The 17641-nt window shown below is 49.6% G+C and overlaps 1 protein-coding gene across 6 annotated transcripts in view; it reads right to left on the reverse strand.

Annotated features, from left to right (window-relative positions):
- TBC1D30 (TBC1 domain family member 30) overlaps nucleotides 1-17641 on the reverse strand; it is an 87609-nt gene that overhangs the window by 45590 nt on the left and 24378 nt on the right. The window contains exon 1 of one of the 6 annotated variants that reach the window (XM_085870407.1): nucleotides 2972-3748. The exons of 4 other annotated variants lie outside the window; for them this stretch is intronic. In XM_085870407.1, the coding sequence (XP_085726533.1) occupies nucleotides 2972-3146 (175 nt within the window). In that variant the 5' untranslated portion in view covers nucleotides 3147-3748. Of the gene's footprint in view, nucleotides 1-2; nucleotides 2941-2971; nucleotides 3749-17641 lie in introns of those variants that run through there. One more of the 6 variants, XM_085870409.1, reaches the window with a different exon arrangement.

The following is a 17641-nucleotide window of genomic DNA, read 5'->3' on the forward strand; positions in this document are numbered from 1 at the left end:
ACCTCCACCCATGGAAAAATCAACACAACCACGGCACAACTTCAACCCCTCCTCAGCACCCAACAAACATGGCTCACAAACAGACTAAAAATAGTCCCCTCAAAATCAATTCACTATGAACAAATTACACCAAGGAACACAGCGCTGCACCACACATCACACTGAACAACGTCCCCATCCCTCATATACACACACAATACAAAAATACTCGGCGTCACTTTTAACACATCCATGTGTTTTTAACAAACATCCATGTGTTTTTAACACCAACATCAGGACATTACATCAGTCATTGACTATGCCAGCTCATCATGGGCATGCAATCTATAAAACACACATCCCAACACCCCACAGACCATACAAGCAAAGCCCTTCGCATCATCATAGGTTGGAGATTAACAACACCCATCAAGCACCTCGACAAAGATTCAAACTAGAAGGGCACTCGGTAGAGAGCATACCTCTCCCACGTAATGCCTGATCCACGAGAACATATCGGGTCCAATACATTTTTGAAATATCAGGTAACACGAGGTCCATCTAAAAAGAAATGATACTGAGCCTGCTGTGCTCCACTTTCACAACATTCCAGCAATATATATGATTAGTGATGGTTGACTGTGTTCATTGTGTGATTTTTTTTACAGGTCGTGCTTTACACGTTGTCTATCTCGTCTGAGTCGTGAGCAGAGATCCAATCTGAAGTTTTTTGCCAAGCTTGGCAAAACACCTTCGAATCCTTCGCAATGCTGCAGCAAGTCTCCAGGGAAAAAACGATGTCACGTACACGTGCATTTGAATGGCACAAGAGGTTCAAAGAGGGACGGGAGGAGTTTGAAGACGATCCACAGTCTGGAAGACCTTCAACGAGCAGAACGGCGGACAACATCGAGCGTGTGAAGCAGATGGTGCGCGCAGATAGTCTACTCACGGTGCGGATGATTGCTGAGGAACTTTCCATCAACAAGGACACTGTCTGGAACATCATCACTGAAAATCTCGAAATGCGCAAGGTGTGCGTAAAGATGGTCTCCAAGCTGTTGTCCAAGGACCAGAAACAGCAAAGAGTCACTGTCTGTCAAGACATTATCGAGCACCTCGAGGACGACCCAGATCTGCTCGGGAGAGTCATTACTGGCGATGAATCGTGGATATTCAAATACAATCCCGAGACCAAACGGCAGAGTCGTCAGTGGAAAAGTCCGGCATCACCAAAACCAAAGAAAGCAAGGATGTCGAAGTCGAAGGTCAAGGTGATGCTCATCGCGTTTTTTGACATCGAGGGCATCGTCCACTTGGAGTTTCTACCACAGGGTCAAACAGTGAATCAATATGTGTACAAGGAGATCCTCTGGCACCTCATGAGATCAGTCCGGAACAAGAGGAGGGATCTGTGGGAGAGCAACGCCTGGGTGCTCCACCATGACAACGCCCCTGTTCACAGTGCCCTGAGCATCCGACAGTTTCTGGCGGAGAGGAACGTGCCAACTCTGGAGCAACCCCCGTATTCGCCAGACTTGGCCCCTAGTGATGTTTTCCTATTCCCCAAACTCAAGGGGGATGATAAAGGGAACCCGATTTCCTGATGTGGAGGCCGTCAAAAGGGCCGTGGCGATGGAGCTCCGGAGGATTCCAGAAGAAGCCTTCTGGGGGTGCATCGAAGTGTGGAAGAAGAGAATGGACAAGTGTGTGAGACTGGAGGGAAACTATTTTGAAGGGAACAAGCTGTGATTTCAATATACTTTTTGGAATAAAATTTCTGTGAAGTCAGTCCCGTTACGTTTTAGACGGACCTCGTACAATACCATATCGTTTTTGGCCCTATCTCTCAATGGTGAAGAGTCACTTAAAAAAAAAAATTCTTGTATTCAGATCCGGATCTTCACCAAAATTGAATCAATTCTTTGTCACACACCCAACATATCCACTAAGTTTCATCTGAATCTGTCCACAACTTTTTGAGATATCGTGCTATATCTCGTTTTTGGCCCTATCTCTCAACGGTGAAGAATCACTTAAAATATTCTCGTAGTCGGATCCGTATTCTGATTTTGACCAAAATCTAATCAGTTTGTCCTTGTGACCCACCCAACCGGTATACCAAATTTCATCCGGATCCGTTCAAAACTTTTTGAGATATCCTGCACACAGACAGATAGACAGACAGACAGAGAGAGACAGAGAGGGGTGACAACATAACCTCCTTCACCTTTGGTGGCGGAGGTAAAAATGTTAAAAAAAAAATTAAAGAAAACTTGGACATCAAAGGTGCACAGTTCCTTGCAGCTGCAAGTGCCAATCCTGATAACCCATGCCACATGTCCAACCAACCACAGACCCCGAGACAGACATTAAAGCTACATCACAAAGACACTACAATGACATCCTTCAAAACATACCCCCACTGATCAGTGACGACTGCAAAAAAATAAAAAAAAACACATTCAAACCCACATCACCATTAACACAATCAACAACCTGGGCCAAAACACAGTATCTTGGGCACTAAACCTCCATCTATCGAAGACACAGAGAAATTACTTTCCATGCCTGATCATGTTCATGTTTCACCCCTCCGCCATGGACACCACCCATAGCTTTTACAGTGGAAACAATAAATCGATGACACCACCAACAACAACCTGCACCATCTGTCAGGCCACCCCACATGCAAAAACAACACATGATGGAAGACTGCATGGCCCTAGCTCCACGAAGGTAAGAGCGTAACATCTTAGATGTGAAGGATCTTTGAGTCGCTCCTGGGAGATAAATTGGCTCTCGCTGTGCCGTGGGTCTGTTCGTGTAGAACGGAATAGGGCTAATTAACAACTAAACAACAAAGATGAAAGAAATATCACCAAAAGCATTGTTTGATCGAGAATTGGCATTTTACCTCGAGAAGACAGCGTCTGTAGAACTGCATGCATCGTTTCAAAAAAAATCAATGACAATGAGCCATTCCTCCTACCTGGTTCAAGCATGCACAGCAACCTTGGGGCAGTCTTGGCCACTCCATTTCGTTTCTTCATCATCCTTTCCAGCAACCCGCCCAACAGGGTCCCCTGCACAACCTGGATCTTTCTTGGTGGTTTCACGTCATGGACCCCTGGTATTCTGGTCTTCTCTGTTACTACATGCGGCATCCTTACGGTCTTTCTGGACACCAGATCCACAAATAAAATCCCCACCCCTTACACCATCTACATATTACAACCGATCCCATGACAAATGAGGATTGAGACAGATGCTTCGAACAATGACAGTCTCTCATTGGATCGTTGACAAATACTCTTGCTATGACGGCATCAGTGTGTCCCAGTCAGGGGACAAGATCTACAGACGGGTTAAAATAGAATTATCCATGCAACATCTGGAGCTCCGAGCCAGGACTCGATATCACTTCCCTATTATCCGTAACACTCCCTATGCGCGTGAAAATAACTAAATATATTCCCTACTGCAGCTCAACACAAAACAATAAAACCTGAAATGATGACAAAATTCAGACACAAATGCAACAAAGGCAAATTAAATAGAAAAAAAAAAATCTTCAGAACAACAGATATTCTTGGTAGAGAAGAATTAGACGCCTGGCCTTTCTGAGACTGGGGCCAAAGAAAGGAACGTCACCGTTTCTTCAGGCAAGGCGAACCGCGCACGATGTCCGGCCTGAATGCTGGGCGCACACATTGGGCTGAACCGAACGGCGAATGACGACGAATCGAGGGCTCACCAGGAGGAGCACTTCACATAGCGCCCCCTTGAGGGCAGAATGTTTGTACGACATGTCACCAAGCTGTGGACAGTTTCCTCGCTCATATCACACAAATAGTTGGCATCTTACATCGGTGAGCTAAAGAGGGATCCTGCACAAGTATTTATTTATTTATTACCTTACATGTACAATATCTCGGCTCATGGAAGAGTGAGGCAACAGAGGGTAAACGTGCAATGCACTGACAGTGGGGTCATGGGGCCACAGGTGAGGGAATGAATGAATAGGAGAGAAAGAGAGAGAGAAAGAAAGAAAAAGAAAAAGAAAAAGAAAGAGAGAGAGAGAAAGAAAGAAAAAGAAAGAGAGAGAGAGAGAGAAAGAAAGAAAAAGAAAAAGAAAGAGAGAGAGAGAGAGAGAGAGAGAGAGAGAGAGAAAGAGTAATTGAAAGTTAAAGGTTTGTGATAAGTAGGGCGAATTGGGGTTAAGAAAGTTCATGGGTAGGGATTGGGGATGACGTGACATGGTAGTGTACTACCTGAATGAATCCCTTGAGGGAAGAGTAGTATTCTAGCATCATTATGTAGATGCTGAGATGAAAATGGACATTACAGAATAATGAACAAAGCGCTGAAATAGTACGTGGGTTACACCATCAAGACCAAAGTGCTGAAATGGGAATGGGGTTCCAGAATCATAAACCACTGCTGAAATCGCAGGTGGGTTACAGCATAACGAGACAAGTATCAAGATAGGTACAGGGTTACCATCATGAAACAAGTACTGACATGGGAATGGTGCTATAGCATCATTAACCAAGTGCCAAGATGGGTACATCAAAGAGGCCAATGTGGAACATGCACATATATATATATATATATATATATATATATATATATATATATATATATATATATATATATATATATATATATATATATATATATATATATATTGTTGTGGTTGAACAAATTCGCAAACCACCATTCAGGTCCCTTAGGTGAGATATCTCGGTAAGTATATGTGTAGTTAGGCCCAAACCCGTTGTCTAGAGGGAATAAATGTCATTCATGAGGGCTGCGACTCTTCAGGATAGCCGTTTTTCTTTTACTATCTTTATTTTGGACCAACCACCATTATTACCACCACCAACCACGTCTCAACAGCCATCACAACAACAACCACCAACCACAACGCCGCTTCACCACAACCGCCACGACATTTACCGTCACAACTCGCCACCATCGCATCACCGTCATCTCACGCCACTCGTGGGCACCGATGCTGGACTCGTGTAGGGCGCGCACCGTGCAGCGTGTTCAAAAGCATCGCGGACTTTCTGAAGAAAAACGGATCAAAAACGACTCACGCCCACTTTTGTTCCGTCCAATCGGTGAGCGAGGGGCGATTTGGCCCCGCCTCCAGGGCGTTGGAGGGCGGTCGCTATATGCAAATTCATGGATCAAAAAGCATTCACGCCCACTTTTCCTCGGGCCAATGGGGAGCCAGCAAGAGAGGTGAAAGGTCGGAGGCAGAGGGTCAAAGATGAAGGAGCGAGGCCACGGGGGATATAAGGGGCCGCGTTCGTCAGTCGAGGAGTTCAGTTCGCAGGAGGAAGAGTTGAGTTGGAAGTGGAGAAGAGAGCAGTTCGCAGTGGGCGGTTCAGTGCAGTTGGGAGTTCGCGGAGTCGGAGTGAAGAGGACGGAGCTGTGGAGAGGCGGCGGCGGCGGCGAAGGCGGACGAGGGGGTGCTCGCGTCGGATTCGGGGAACTGCGGAGAGAAAGGCCGGCGGCGCGACCGAGGTCATGGTGGAGATGCTCGTCGCGGGACCCGCGATTTTGTGAAATCCTCCTTTCCCCGAGCATCAGCAACCCCCTCCTGTTCCCCCCCGCGCTGAGATAGTGCGACAAAAGGGGGCCCCCTTCCCACCCCCTACCAGACACTGTCCGCGAGGCCCGCGGAGTTGAGGCACCACCGCCGCTCCGCGTCTCATCATCAGACGGGTAGGCCCGACACGGTCTCGGCCCCAGGCCCGCCTACCTCCTCATCCTGGAGGGTGGTTCTCTTTTCTTTTGCTTTGGGAATGTGTGTTGTCGGCGCCGTCTGTGAAGTAAAATTGTATAAGTGTTGCCGAGTGCCCGGTAGTCGGATAGATCTGCATTGTTGCATTTGCTTTTTGTCTTCTTCTTTTCCATGTGCTTTTGGTGGAATTGTATATGCGTGCTTTCCGTTCATCGCGAAATAAATGTGCTTATTATTGAACTGTTTTCCCGCTTCGCTTCGTCATTTCTTTCATTGAATCCCCATCTTGCTTCACGTAAAGGGTTGGTCATGGGCTAAGACGCCCGATAATTAATCGAACCGTCGAGGCCGATGAATAACACCGCTCGGTTATCCCGATAGTACGGAACGGGTCGCTTAAGTGGCCCGTGTCCGAAGTCGACCTGCGGCGAGGTGCGATCGCCCGGTCTACCCTCCGTGTGGGTACTTAGGTAGGTCGAATTTGGCGAGCAACCCTATCCCACGCGGGGGCCGATTGGCTCGATCGCGGTGAGACCGAAAGGTCCACCCGTGACTGGTTCCCGGCGTTAGTCCGAGAGGGTCACGACTGGATTGTCCGTCCGGTGGGCGACGTGCCGCGATTCGAGTTACGTGGCCGTTCGCACGCCGGCGGGCGCGAATCCGCGACACTGGTGTCAGGAGTGGGATACAAATTCATCGCCCTCCTCGCGGCACTGGTATCTGAGAACGGGAAAACGGGCTCTCCTGTCTCCAATTAAATTCACGGGAATCGGTCCAGGGGTGAGAGGAGCGACCCCCGATTCCCTCCAAATTACAAGCGAGCTAAATTAACCCTTCACGAGAAATAAGATGGCGTCTCAAGGCGAGCGGGAGCCGGGGGTATTAGGTATGTGTCGTCATGTAGGATGCATGGCCCAGGTCGGTTCTTTTTATAATTATAACCCCACCACTAACTGTGGTCAGTGGGAGCGGCTTGAGCACGAACTTTGCCGGCAAACGGAGTCGCACAATGGCAGCGCGATCGCACCTCAGTGCAGCACGGAGCGGGCTGATATTAATGGCACAGCACGAGGCGTGAGCTCCCAGTCACCGGTTCAAGGCACGTGGTCACGGCATGTGCCATGGCAGGCGTGGCAGGATGACTATGCGAGCATTGGCAGGCTTCAGGCACAATTGGGGGATGTCTTGGAAAAGGTGAAGCGTTATGAAGAATATATCGAGGAGGTGCAACGTGGAGTGGACGAGTCACAACGGCACGCAGACGAGCTTCAGAAAAATTACGTGTACGGGGGGGACACAGCGATTGGACGATTTACTGGAACGAATTCGGTGGCAAAAACATGACTTGGCCAATAGAGTCGACAAATTACGTGGGAAAAAGAATTTGGTAGTGTTTTATACCCGTCAGTTGGAATATGCGAAGAGCAAACTGAACAAAAGAATAGAGGAACAGCAGATTGGTATCTCCCAGGAAAGGAAACAATGGGAGGAAGAATGGAAAACCGAGCTCGAAAAGAAACAAAAGGAGCACGACTTGGAAGTAAAACAATTAATGGAAAAATTATTGGAGCAAGCAAGGCGGTTCAAAGAACTGGAGGAGAGAGTGAGGGAAATACAGTTGGAGGAGAAAAAATGTGAACACAATGGGGAGTTGGAACAATTGAAGGAAGAGATAAGAACAGGCAATCAGGAAAGAGAAAGCCTAGAATGGAAGATAAAAAGAGGAGAGAGACAGCTCGAGGAAAGGGCGGAGGAATTGCTGGAAAAGTCAGAACAGTTCGAAGAACTGCAGGGAGAATTGAGGGAGGAAGGAGAAAGGAAAACAAAGCTCGAAAAGGAAAAACGCGAACAAGATGGAGAATTGGAACTACTGAAGCGAGAGGTAAGGGCAAGCCAGTTTAAAAGAGAAATCCTGGAAGGGGAGATTAGAATGGGAAAGGAATGGCAGAAAAAACTAAATGAATACAGTAAAAAAAGGGACGAATTGAGGAGGGAAGCGGTGGAAAGAAGAGATGAAATGAGTGAAGAAGCACGCAAATTGAGAAAGGAATTGGAAACAAAAACTTCTGAGATACTGAAACACGAAAACAAAGAAAGAGGATTACAAGACGAACTGAGGATGTTAAAAGAGGAAAGGAAGAGAACAGAGAATGAAACGTTAAAGAACCACACTGAGCAGATTGAACAATTCGAAGCCAAAGCAAAGTCGGAGTGTGCAGAGATGAGAAAGGAATTGGAAAAGAAAGTTTCTGAGTTACAGAAACACCAGAACAAAGAGAGGGAACTACAAAACGAACTGAGAGTGTTAAAAGAGGAAAGGAAGAGAACAGAGAATGAAACGTTAAGGAACCACACTGTACAGATCGAACAGCTGGAAGCGAAGGCCAGATTAAAGAATGAGGAACAAGAAAGAGTACTGAAAGAACAAGGAATGAGACAGGAGAAGGAAATCAGCCAACTGAAGGAAACCACGAGATTGCAGAATGAGATGCAAAAAAGAGTAATGAAGGAAGAACAAATCAGACAGGAGAAGGAAGTCAGCCAACCGAAAGAAATAACGAGATTGCAGAATGAGGAACAAGGGAGACAGTGGAATAGGAAATACAAAGAACAAGGAATGAGACAGGAGAAAGAAATCCGTCAATTGAAGGAAACGATGAGATTGCAGAACGAGGAACAAGAGAGACAGTGGAATAAAAAACTGAAAGAGTATGAATTTGAAACTGAACGACAAAAGGAAAAAAATAGGTTGGAATACGAGGAGAAGTTGAAGGAGCAAGGAATGAAGCAGGAAGGAGAAATCAGGAGATTGAAGGACACAAGGAGATTGGAGAGGGAAGAACGAGAGGAACAATGGAATAGAAAACAAAAAGAACATGAATCTGAGGTTGACCAATTGAAAGAAAAGCTGAGGCTGGAGTACGAGGAGATAGACAAAGAACAGCGAATGAAACACAAAATGGAGATGAACCAAATGAAGAAAACCATGAAACTGGATAAGGAAAGACAGGAGAGGAAACGAGGAAGAGTAATGAGACAGCAGCAAATGAAACACAAAATGGAGATGAACCAAATGAAGAAAACCATGAAACTGGAGAAGGAAGGACAGGAGAGGAAACGAGGAAGAGTAATGAGACAGCAGCAAATGAAACACAAAAAGGAGATTAACCAAATGAAGAAAACCATGAAACTGGAGAATGAAGGACAGGAGAGGAAACGAGGAAGAGTAGTGAGAGAACAGCGAATGAAACACAGGAAGGAAATGAGCCAATTGAAAGAAACAATGAGATTGGAAAACAAAGAGCAGGAGGAACAGTGGGAGAGAAAACAACAACTCTATGAGTGTGAAATTGAACAACTAAAACGGAGAGCGAGATTGGAGTCAACGGAGATTGAGGAGCTCCGGAGGGAGAACGAACAGCTAATGGGGCTCAGAGAGAAAGAACGACTCAGATGGGAAGGAAAAAGGAACCAGGAAGAGACAGAAATAAGGAACAAGGAGAGAAAATGTATAGAGACACGGGAGACAAGAGACGAGGTGAAAGGAATTGCGAGGGAGAGAAGAGAACAATTAAGACGGAAAGCAAGGATGAGGTACGCAGAGATCGTGAAAGAGCAAGGAGTGAAAAACAGGGAAGGACGGGAGCGACTGAAGGAGAAAGCAAGGTTGACCTACATAAAGATAAGGGAATGACGCCAGAAAGAAGCAGAGACCAATAGACACGAAGAGACGACAGAAAGAATAAAATGTATAGAGACACGGGAGATAGAGGGTGAATTGGACAAGGTTAGTGACGCACACACACACAGAGAGGTAGTGGAGGACCATGAGGGGGAGCTGGCGGACTGGGTCGAGGCCCAGTGCGAGCAACTGGATGGCCTCCTCCAGGAACGAGGGGAGGGAGTATGCCCCCTTGAGGCGAGTCACGACCAGGTGAGTTCGGTCGTGCTTTGCGAGGTTGAGGGGACGAGTGCTGTGGACGGGTGCTTGGAGAGCTTGGGGGGTATAGAGGCCCCGGAGACCCTTGTGGGGACACAAATCCCCAGTGTGGTTGTCCCTGTGTGTGTGGTGCAAGGTGTGAGTGCGTCCCCGTGTGTGGAAGCGACCCCGTGTGTGAGTGGTGTGGTGGCGAGTGTGCCGGTGTACGTGCTTCCCAGCACGCCGTGTGTAAAAGGGGCACCGCAAGTGAGTGAGGCACCGCGGGTGAGTGCCCCCGCGTGTGTGGGTGAGGCACCGTGTGTGAGTGAGGCCATGTGTGTGGATGAAACGGCCAGTGTGGATGAGGCACCGCGGGTGAGTGCCCCCGCGTGTGAGTGAGGCACGGTGTGTGGATGAGGCACCGCGGGTGAGTTCCCCCGCGTGTGTGAGTGGTGTGGTTTGTGTAAGGGAAATGCCACGTGTGAGTGGTATGGTTTATGCAAGGGAGACCGTGTGTGTGAGAGAGCGGTATGTGAGGGAGATGTCGGTTGGCATGCGGGAGCACGCAGCCGCGTCTCCCGGTGTGAATGTAATGGAATGGAGTGTTTGCGTCGTAACACGCAGGAGTACGTGTGTGGAATGGCGACGACGACGACAGAGGAAAGAAAGCCGAGTAGCGGCTGTAGATGTTTTGCGCACCGTGCCGGGTTCACCCAGCAGGGAGCACGAGGTCCGTGCTGTGCAACGCACGAGGCCACCACGTGCTCGCTTGCAAGAGTGAAGTTCCGGTCCGGAAACGCACGCGGTGGATTTGCCGATCCCGCGGACGAACAAAGTTTAGGCAGGATTACGGATTTGGACCGGACGGGTTCTCCACGCGATCGTGTGTGTTAAGCTCCAACGGGCAAAGCACATGTGTTCGCGTGGGGAACCCCTCGAGACGTGGGGCTTGTGTTTTTTTTTATGTGCACGGTGACGTCATGGCTGCACGTGGGGTTGGAATCCGGCAGGAGGGGTATCCCTGCCGGATGGTGCCGTCCAAGGAGGGACGAGGAACACGTGCAGCTGCATGACGTCACGGGCAGGTGCAAAGTGCGCGAGTTGCCGCGCTGGTGCTGCGCATGGAAAAAAAAGAAAAAAAGCAAGCCTCACTTTCGGGTGCACAGGATTCCTGGGCAAGGGATGGAAGACCCCCTTACCTGGGCACAGGATGGAAACTAGTTAGGGGGAAGGGTTAGCTTAGTTAGACCGACTTCATGGGGCAGGGGTAAGTCCTCATGGAGTCCGTGGAATGGATTAGGTAGAGGGATTTAGTGAGCTTTAGGTTGGGAAATAAAATGAATGATTTGGAGACAGTGACAGACTTTGAATGTGGAGCGGGGAGGAGCTTAGCCACGTAGGTTAAAAGGAACGTGCGACTAGTTTAAGGGACGACGTGGGAGCACGAGTTAGTTAGGGGAGGTAGTTAGGAGGATGGCAAGTTCAGCGGTGTGTGTTGAAGAGTTGGTGAGTTGTGAGGTGAGTGAAGTGGAAGCATGTGCTTGGTGAGTGAGTGAGGCCAGCGGGTCTGTGTGAGTGGAGCGAATGGGGAATGCATGGTGCGATGAGTGATTGGGGGGAGGAGTGACTCCCGCCCAAGGGACCCCGGGGTCAGTATAAAGTAAGTTAGCTGGGTTAGTTAAATTGAAAAATGGAGGTCGTTTTGTTGTTGGTGGGTGTGTAGGCTCGAAACCCGTTTGGAGGGGTGCAGGAGCCCTGTTGACGGGCTGGGAGCGTGGCTGCGAAAAGTGAGTATCGCTGAGTGGGTACCCCGGGCACCAGGCTAGTCGGCCGTGGTAGGCCATGGGCCCATGGGGGGCCGGGATAGAGTAGTGGGCACGGGTGCGCCTGCTTGGTGCGGGGGCCCGGGGCGCCATTAGCCGCGTGGGCAGTGTTGTGGGCATGGGTGACCCTCGGAAAGGGGCCCGGGAAGCCAGCCTGCCACGTGTGCGTTTCAGGGGAGGTGCCATGGGGGGCACTCCCCGGTGTTAGGGAGCTGGTAGGCTCGGAGGCAGTGTAGTGCCCGGGGGTGCCATAGCGGGAGATTCGGCAGAGGGTCGTGCCTGCCAAAGGGGGCCACGTGTCCCAGCCATGAGACCGTGTGAGGGCACGGAGAGAAAATTGGGGGGGCGAGGCCCGAAATTGTGAGGACACCAACACAGGCGACGGGAATCTGGGTTGTTAGAACCAATAGTTTAAGCGAGGGGCGCTTGTTGAAAGCCCCGGGGTAGTTTAACAGTTAAATGGATAGGGTAGATTAGGAGATGTACCCCTCCGCACCATCCATCCCCTCGCTGTCGTTGTGGGCCGCTGGACCCACTTTGGTTATAGATCGCTGAAGTCTGGGGAGGCCATTCTGAGGCTTGAGTTGGGCCTCGACACAGGACGTTGGCTCTCCCTTATTCCCCTCCGGGAAGGGAACGTAGGGGTCGGGAGTAGGCTAGATGACAGGATAGGTTAGCCGAACAAAGACGATAAAGGGGGTTAGGGGACGATTTATAGTGGGGAAGTAAAATAAAAAAAATAAGTTGGGGCTAAATTGGGGTTTGACAAATTAAGGGACTGGGTATGTACAGTGACAGGCAAAGGCGATAGGTTGGGAGGGAGACAGGTAGGTAGGTCCGAGCCCACCTTCCAAGTGGCCAGCACCACCGCACTCCCTCCACCAACCTCCACTGAACGGCAAAGGCTGGCCAGCTTCATCTGCTGGCTGTGTTGCTGCAAGGCCTGTGCCGGCCCACTTCATCTGCCGGCTGGCTGTTTTCTTCAAGGCCTGTGCCGGCCGGATCATCTGCAGCTGTGGTACTTCAAGGCCTGTGCCGGCCAGTTCATCTGCCGGCTGTGTTTGCCTGCAGCGGCCTTCTTCTGCGGGCTGTGTTTGCCTGCTGCCTTTGCCATGCCATGTCCACTGCCCACGTTCACCAGCCCCGTTCAATTTTTGCTTTGCCCCCCCCCCCTGTTCATTTCCATGTGCGCCAGGATCCGCAAGGCAACAGTTTGCAAGCTACGAGAACTGCCCTGTTGGCAGCTACAACACGGGCCTGCAGTGGCGGCCCGTGCACCGTGTTTGTGTTCATCCATCCATCCGTTGTGCTCATTGCGTGTGCCACTTGAGCTGGCACGGAGACTACGTTTGTGCAGCCCATGCACCGTTGTGGTTCACTGCGTTCAGTTCAAAAGGGAAGGCCTTGGACTGCGTGTGAGCAGCCAGCCACGTTCCCTGTCACCTGCATTGTTTTGAGCCAGAGACTGCATGCGAGCAGCCTGGCTCCCTGCTAACTGCTTTTCTTTTGCAGAGTTCATTGATCCTGGGCCATGGTTTAGTGTAAAATTTGTAAGTTAAGGTTAAGATGTACTGTAAATATGAGTGCGCCCCCGGCATGTTTGTCTTAGCGCCGGCAATTTTATTTAAGTCGTCCGTGTGAGTGAGTTTGTTTCGGTAGTTACTCAGCCCTTAGGTTATTTATTTTGGGGACACGAATACCATGAATGTCGCACTCAGGGATCCGTAGGTAAAATGTACTAGGGGAAAACTACACATGATGGCACACGAAAATTTGACGACTCGGGACGAGTCTGTAAAAAGGGGAGGGGGTAGTGTTGTGGTTGACCAAATTCGCAAACCACCATTCAGGTCCCTTAGGTGAGATATCTCGGTAAGTATATGTGTAGTTAGGCCCAAACCCGTTGTCTAGAGGGAATAAATGTCATTCATGAGGGCTGCGACTCTTCAGGATAGCCGTTTTTCTTTTACTATCTTTATTTTGGACCAACCGCCATTATTACCACCACCAACCACGTCTCAACAGCCATCACAACAACAACCACCAACCACAACGCCGCTTCACCACAACCGCCACGACCTTTACCGTCACAACTCGCCACCATCGCATCACAGTCATCTCGCGCCACTCGTGGGCACCGATGCTGGACTTGTGTAGGGCGCGCACCGTGCAGCGTGTTCAAAAGCATCGCGGACTTTCTGAAGAAAAACGGATCAAAAACGACTCACGCCCACTTTTGTTCCGTCCAATCTGTGAGCGAGGGGCGATTTGGCCCCGCCTCCAGGGCGTTGGAGGGCGGTCGCTAGATGCAAATTCATGGATCAAAAAGCATTCACGCCCACTTTTCCTCGGGCCAATGGGGAGCCAGCAAGAGAGGTGAAAGGTTGGAGGCAGAGGGTCAAAGATGAAGGAGCGAGGCCACGGGGGATATAAGGGGCCGCGTTCGTCAGTCGAGGAGTTCAGTTCGCAGGAGGAAGAGTTGAGTTGGAAGTGGAGAAGAGAGCAGTTCGCAGTGGGCGGTTCAGTGCAGTTGGGAGTTCGCGGAGTCGGAGTGAAGAGGACGGAGCTGTGGAGAGGCGGCGGCGGCGAAGGCGGACGAGGGGGTGCTCGCGTCGGATTCGGGGAACTGCGGAGAGAAAGGCCGGCGGCGCGACCGAGGTCGTGGTGGAGACGCTCGTCGCGGGACCCGCGATTTTGTGAAATCCTCCTTTCCCCGAGCATCAGCAACCCCCTCCTGTTTCCCCCCGCGCTGAGATAGTGCGACAAAGGGGGCCCCTTCCCACCCCCTACCAGACACTGTCCGCGAGGCCCGCGGAGTTGAGGCACCACCGCCGCTCCGCGTCTCATCATCAGACGGGTAGGCCCGACACGGTCTCGGCCCCAGGCCCGCCTACCCCCTCATCCTGGAGGGTGGTTCTCTTTTCTTTTGCTTTGGGAATGTGTGTTGTCGGCGCCGTCTGTGAAGTAAAATTGTATAAGTGTTGCCGAGTGCCCGGTAGTCGGATAGATCTGCATTGTTGCATTTGCTTTTTGTCTTCTTCTTTTCCATGTGCTTTTGGTGGAATTGTATACGTGTGCTTTCCGTTCATCGCGAAATAAATGTGCTTATTATTGAACTGTTTTCCCGCTTCGCTTCGTCATTTCTTTCATTGAATCCCCATCTTGCTTCACGTAAAGGGTTGGTCATGGGCTAAGACGCCCGATAATTAATCGAACCGTCGAGGCCGACGAATAACACCGCTCGGTTATCCCGATAGTACGGAACGGGTCGCTTAAGTGGCCCGTGTCCGAAGTCGACCTGCGGCGAGGTGCGATCGCCCGGTCTACCCTCCGTGTGGGTGCTTAGGTAGGTCGAATTTGGCGAGCAACCCTATCCCACGCGGGGGCCGATTGGCTCGATCGCGGTGAGACCGAAAGGTCCACCCGTGACTGGTTCCCGGCGTTAGTCCGAGAGGGTCACGACTGGATTGTCCGTCCGGTGGGCGACGTGCCGCGATTCGAGTTACGTGGCCGTTCGCACGCCGGCGGGCGTGAATCCGCGACAATATCCTTATTTTGTTTGTTCGCTTGCAGCACATGGCTGTGAGTTTGCATCAGTTGTTGCTGCTGTGCCGCTGATGCAATGCCCCGTCGGATTCGAGGAGTGTGGAAGGTGCTGGCAACAACTCGTTTACGATTCGTAAAGGACACCATGGGACCTTGAACATCCATAAACTAATATTAGTAGAAGGGACACATCACCTTACCCGTGAAAAAGCAGGGTAGCAGTTTATATGGATGGGTCGAAATTTTAACCCAAGCTTGGGAGTTCAGATAAGGCTATCCTGCCAGCTCCTTTTTTTTGTTTTCTTTTTTTCTGGCGTCCAAGGCTCATGGCAGAACTTGTACATATTTAGAGCATTAGAACCAAGGGCGGGACTTGCTTTTCAATACAACATTTTTTTCTAAGATATTTTCTAAGTCCAAAAAGGGCGCTACTCTGAAAAATTGATGAAACACCCTGAAACTTGAACTTATTCTGTAACTTATCATAGTTAAGCTGTTTTCCAAATTTCAGTTGAATATGTTAAAGGGGATGAGGAAAAAAAAAAGTCTGAAAAACCACAGGTGGGATGGACGGACAGATGGAGAGCAAACCTATAGTCCCCTCCGGTGAAACTGGGGACTAATAATTATCTTACACACCAGCACACAAAACAAGTCCTGGCGAGGGTCTGCAATCTCAGATTGCTCTTTTTCTGTTATTTGCATCCCTTAGCTGTCTGTCTGTCTACTTTCTCCCTCCGACCTGCTATTGGCATTTCCCATTTCTCCTGCCGTTCCTTTTGTTATGTGGTGTCCTGATCTGTTCTGTTTCCCAGCTCATGTATACAAAACAAAAATAAACTGCTCATGTGCAGTATATTTGGTGATGCAACACCCTGCCTGTGAAGCAGCAATTCAACAGTTTTAAAATCGGGCCAAGAATCAAGCTCAGACGAGACATCTGGTTCCACGGTGGCAAATGGCAGGGCAAAAAGACAGGAAAGATCAGATTGCATCAGATCAGAAGAAGTTATGGAAAAGTGACCAAATATACCAGGATCTGACATCCCTGAAGCACACAGGAGGCAGGAAAGCCAATGACAAAAATCAAACACAGGATGAGTACAAGAATGGTATCTTGTGGGAAGAATTTAGCTCAAATTAGAAATGTGAAAGAATTCCATGGAGAACGAGAACGGCACTCGATAGAGCGCATACCTCCGCCAGGCTGAACAATTGACATTTTGTATTCCACCGACAGGCCGGATTTGCAACCGGACCTGAATCAAAATCTGATCGGCTTGTTCTCGTCACTTACCCAACTCATCCACCAAGTTTTGTCCTAATCCGTTCACAACTTTTTGAGATATCCTGCTTACAGTCAGACAAACAAATGGACAAACAGACAGCGGTGAGAACATAACCTGCATCCACCTTCGGTGGCCAAGGAAACAAGACAGCATTTAACAATGCAGAGCTGTGCTCAGGAATATATTGTAACGGTGAACATGGGTGGAAACGTAGTCAAATGTTCCACCTGGCCAGTCACCAATTAAGCGCCAGATGGTCATCAGAGACCGTCTTGCTGGGAAAGCAGAACTACGGTAGTTCCCCGTTTGAAAAGGATTGACCGAGCGTAAATCCTTGGGAAACGCTGCACAGATTTATCCCTCCTTGTGAGGTTTGGCACCAAGTTTCCAACAGACATGCATTTGAGTCACGTTATGGTTACAATTTCCCTGAATCTGAACCGCGCACCAAGCCAACACTGCAGTGCTGAGAAAACAGCGTTTATTATAATGAAAAGGGGCGGGAAGACAAGGAAGTAATACACTGATAGTTCTTAATACAACTGAAGTCCCCACGTGCCCACAAAACTGCAAGGTTTGAAATCGATATCTGAACCATTCATACCACAAAGAATAAAACAGGGAGAGGCCTTGTCCCTACATGATGATTGTATGGGGTGATGAAGTTCGGTGGGGTGGTCCCAACGAGAGAGAGAGACAGAGAGACACACAGAGAGAGACACAGAGAGAGACACAGAGAGAGACACAGAGAGAGACACAGAGAGAGACACAGAGAGAGACACAGAGAGAGACACAGAGAGACACAGAGAGACACAGAGAGACACAGAGACACAGAGACACAGAGACACAGAGACACAGAGACAGAGAGACAGAGAGACAGAGAGACAGAGAGACAGAGAGACAGAGAGACAGAGAGACAGAGAGACAGAGAGACAGAGAGACAGAGAGACAGAGAGACAGAGAGACAGAGAGACAGAGAGACAGAGAGACAGAGAGAGAGAGAGAGAGAGAGAGAGAGAGAGAGAGAGAGAGAGAGAGAGAGAGAGAGAGAGAGACAGAGAGACAGAGAGAGAGAGAGAGAATATGACGGTTTCAGTGTGTTGGGGTTGTGCGACAGTCCAATACAACACATGGGCTCCTTCTCGCCTGGTGCTCCAAGAGTCACACACACCCTGGACTATTGGTTCTGGCTTCTCTTACTCTCTGACCTACACTGAGCTCCATTGTTCCTGAACTGCTCATTGAACTGCAGGTGAACTGCCATAGACTCTGCTTCAAACTGAACTGTTCTTGCCACACCCTCAGCCATTTATAACCCCACCACCAT

This window comes from Eptatretus burgeri, chromosome 2 (genome assembly GCF_056783735.1).
Source record: "Eptatretus burgeri isolate ZD-2024b chromosome 2, Ebu_testis_v1, whole genome shotgun sequence".
In the NCBI taxonomy this organism is placed as follows: Eukaryota; Metazoa; Chordata; class Myxini; order Myxiniformes; family Myxinidae; genus Eptatretus; species Eptatretus burgeri.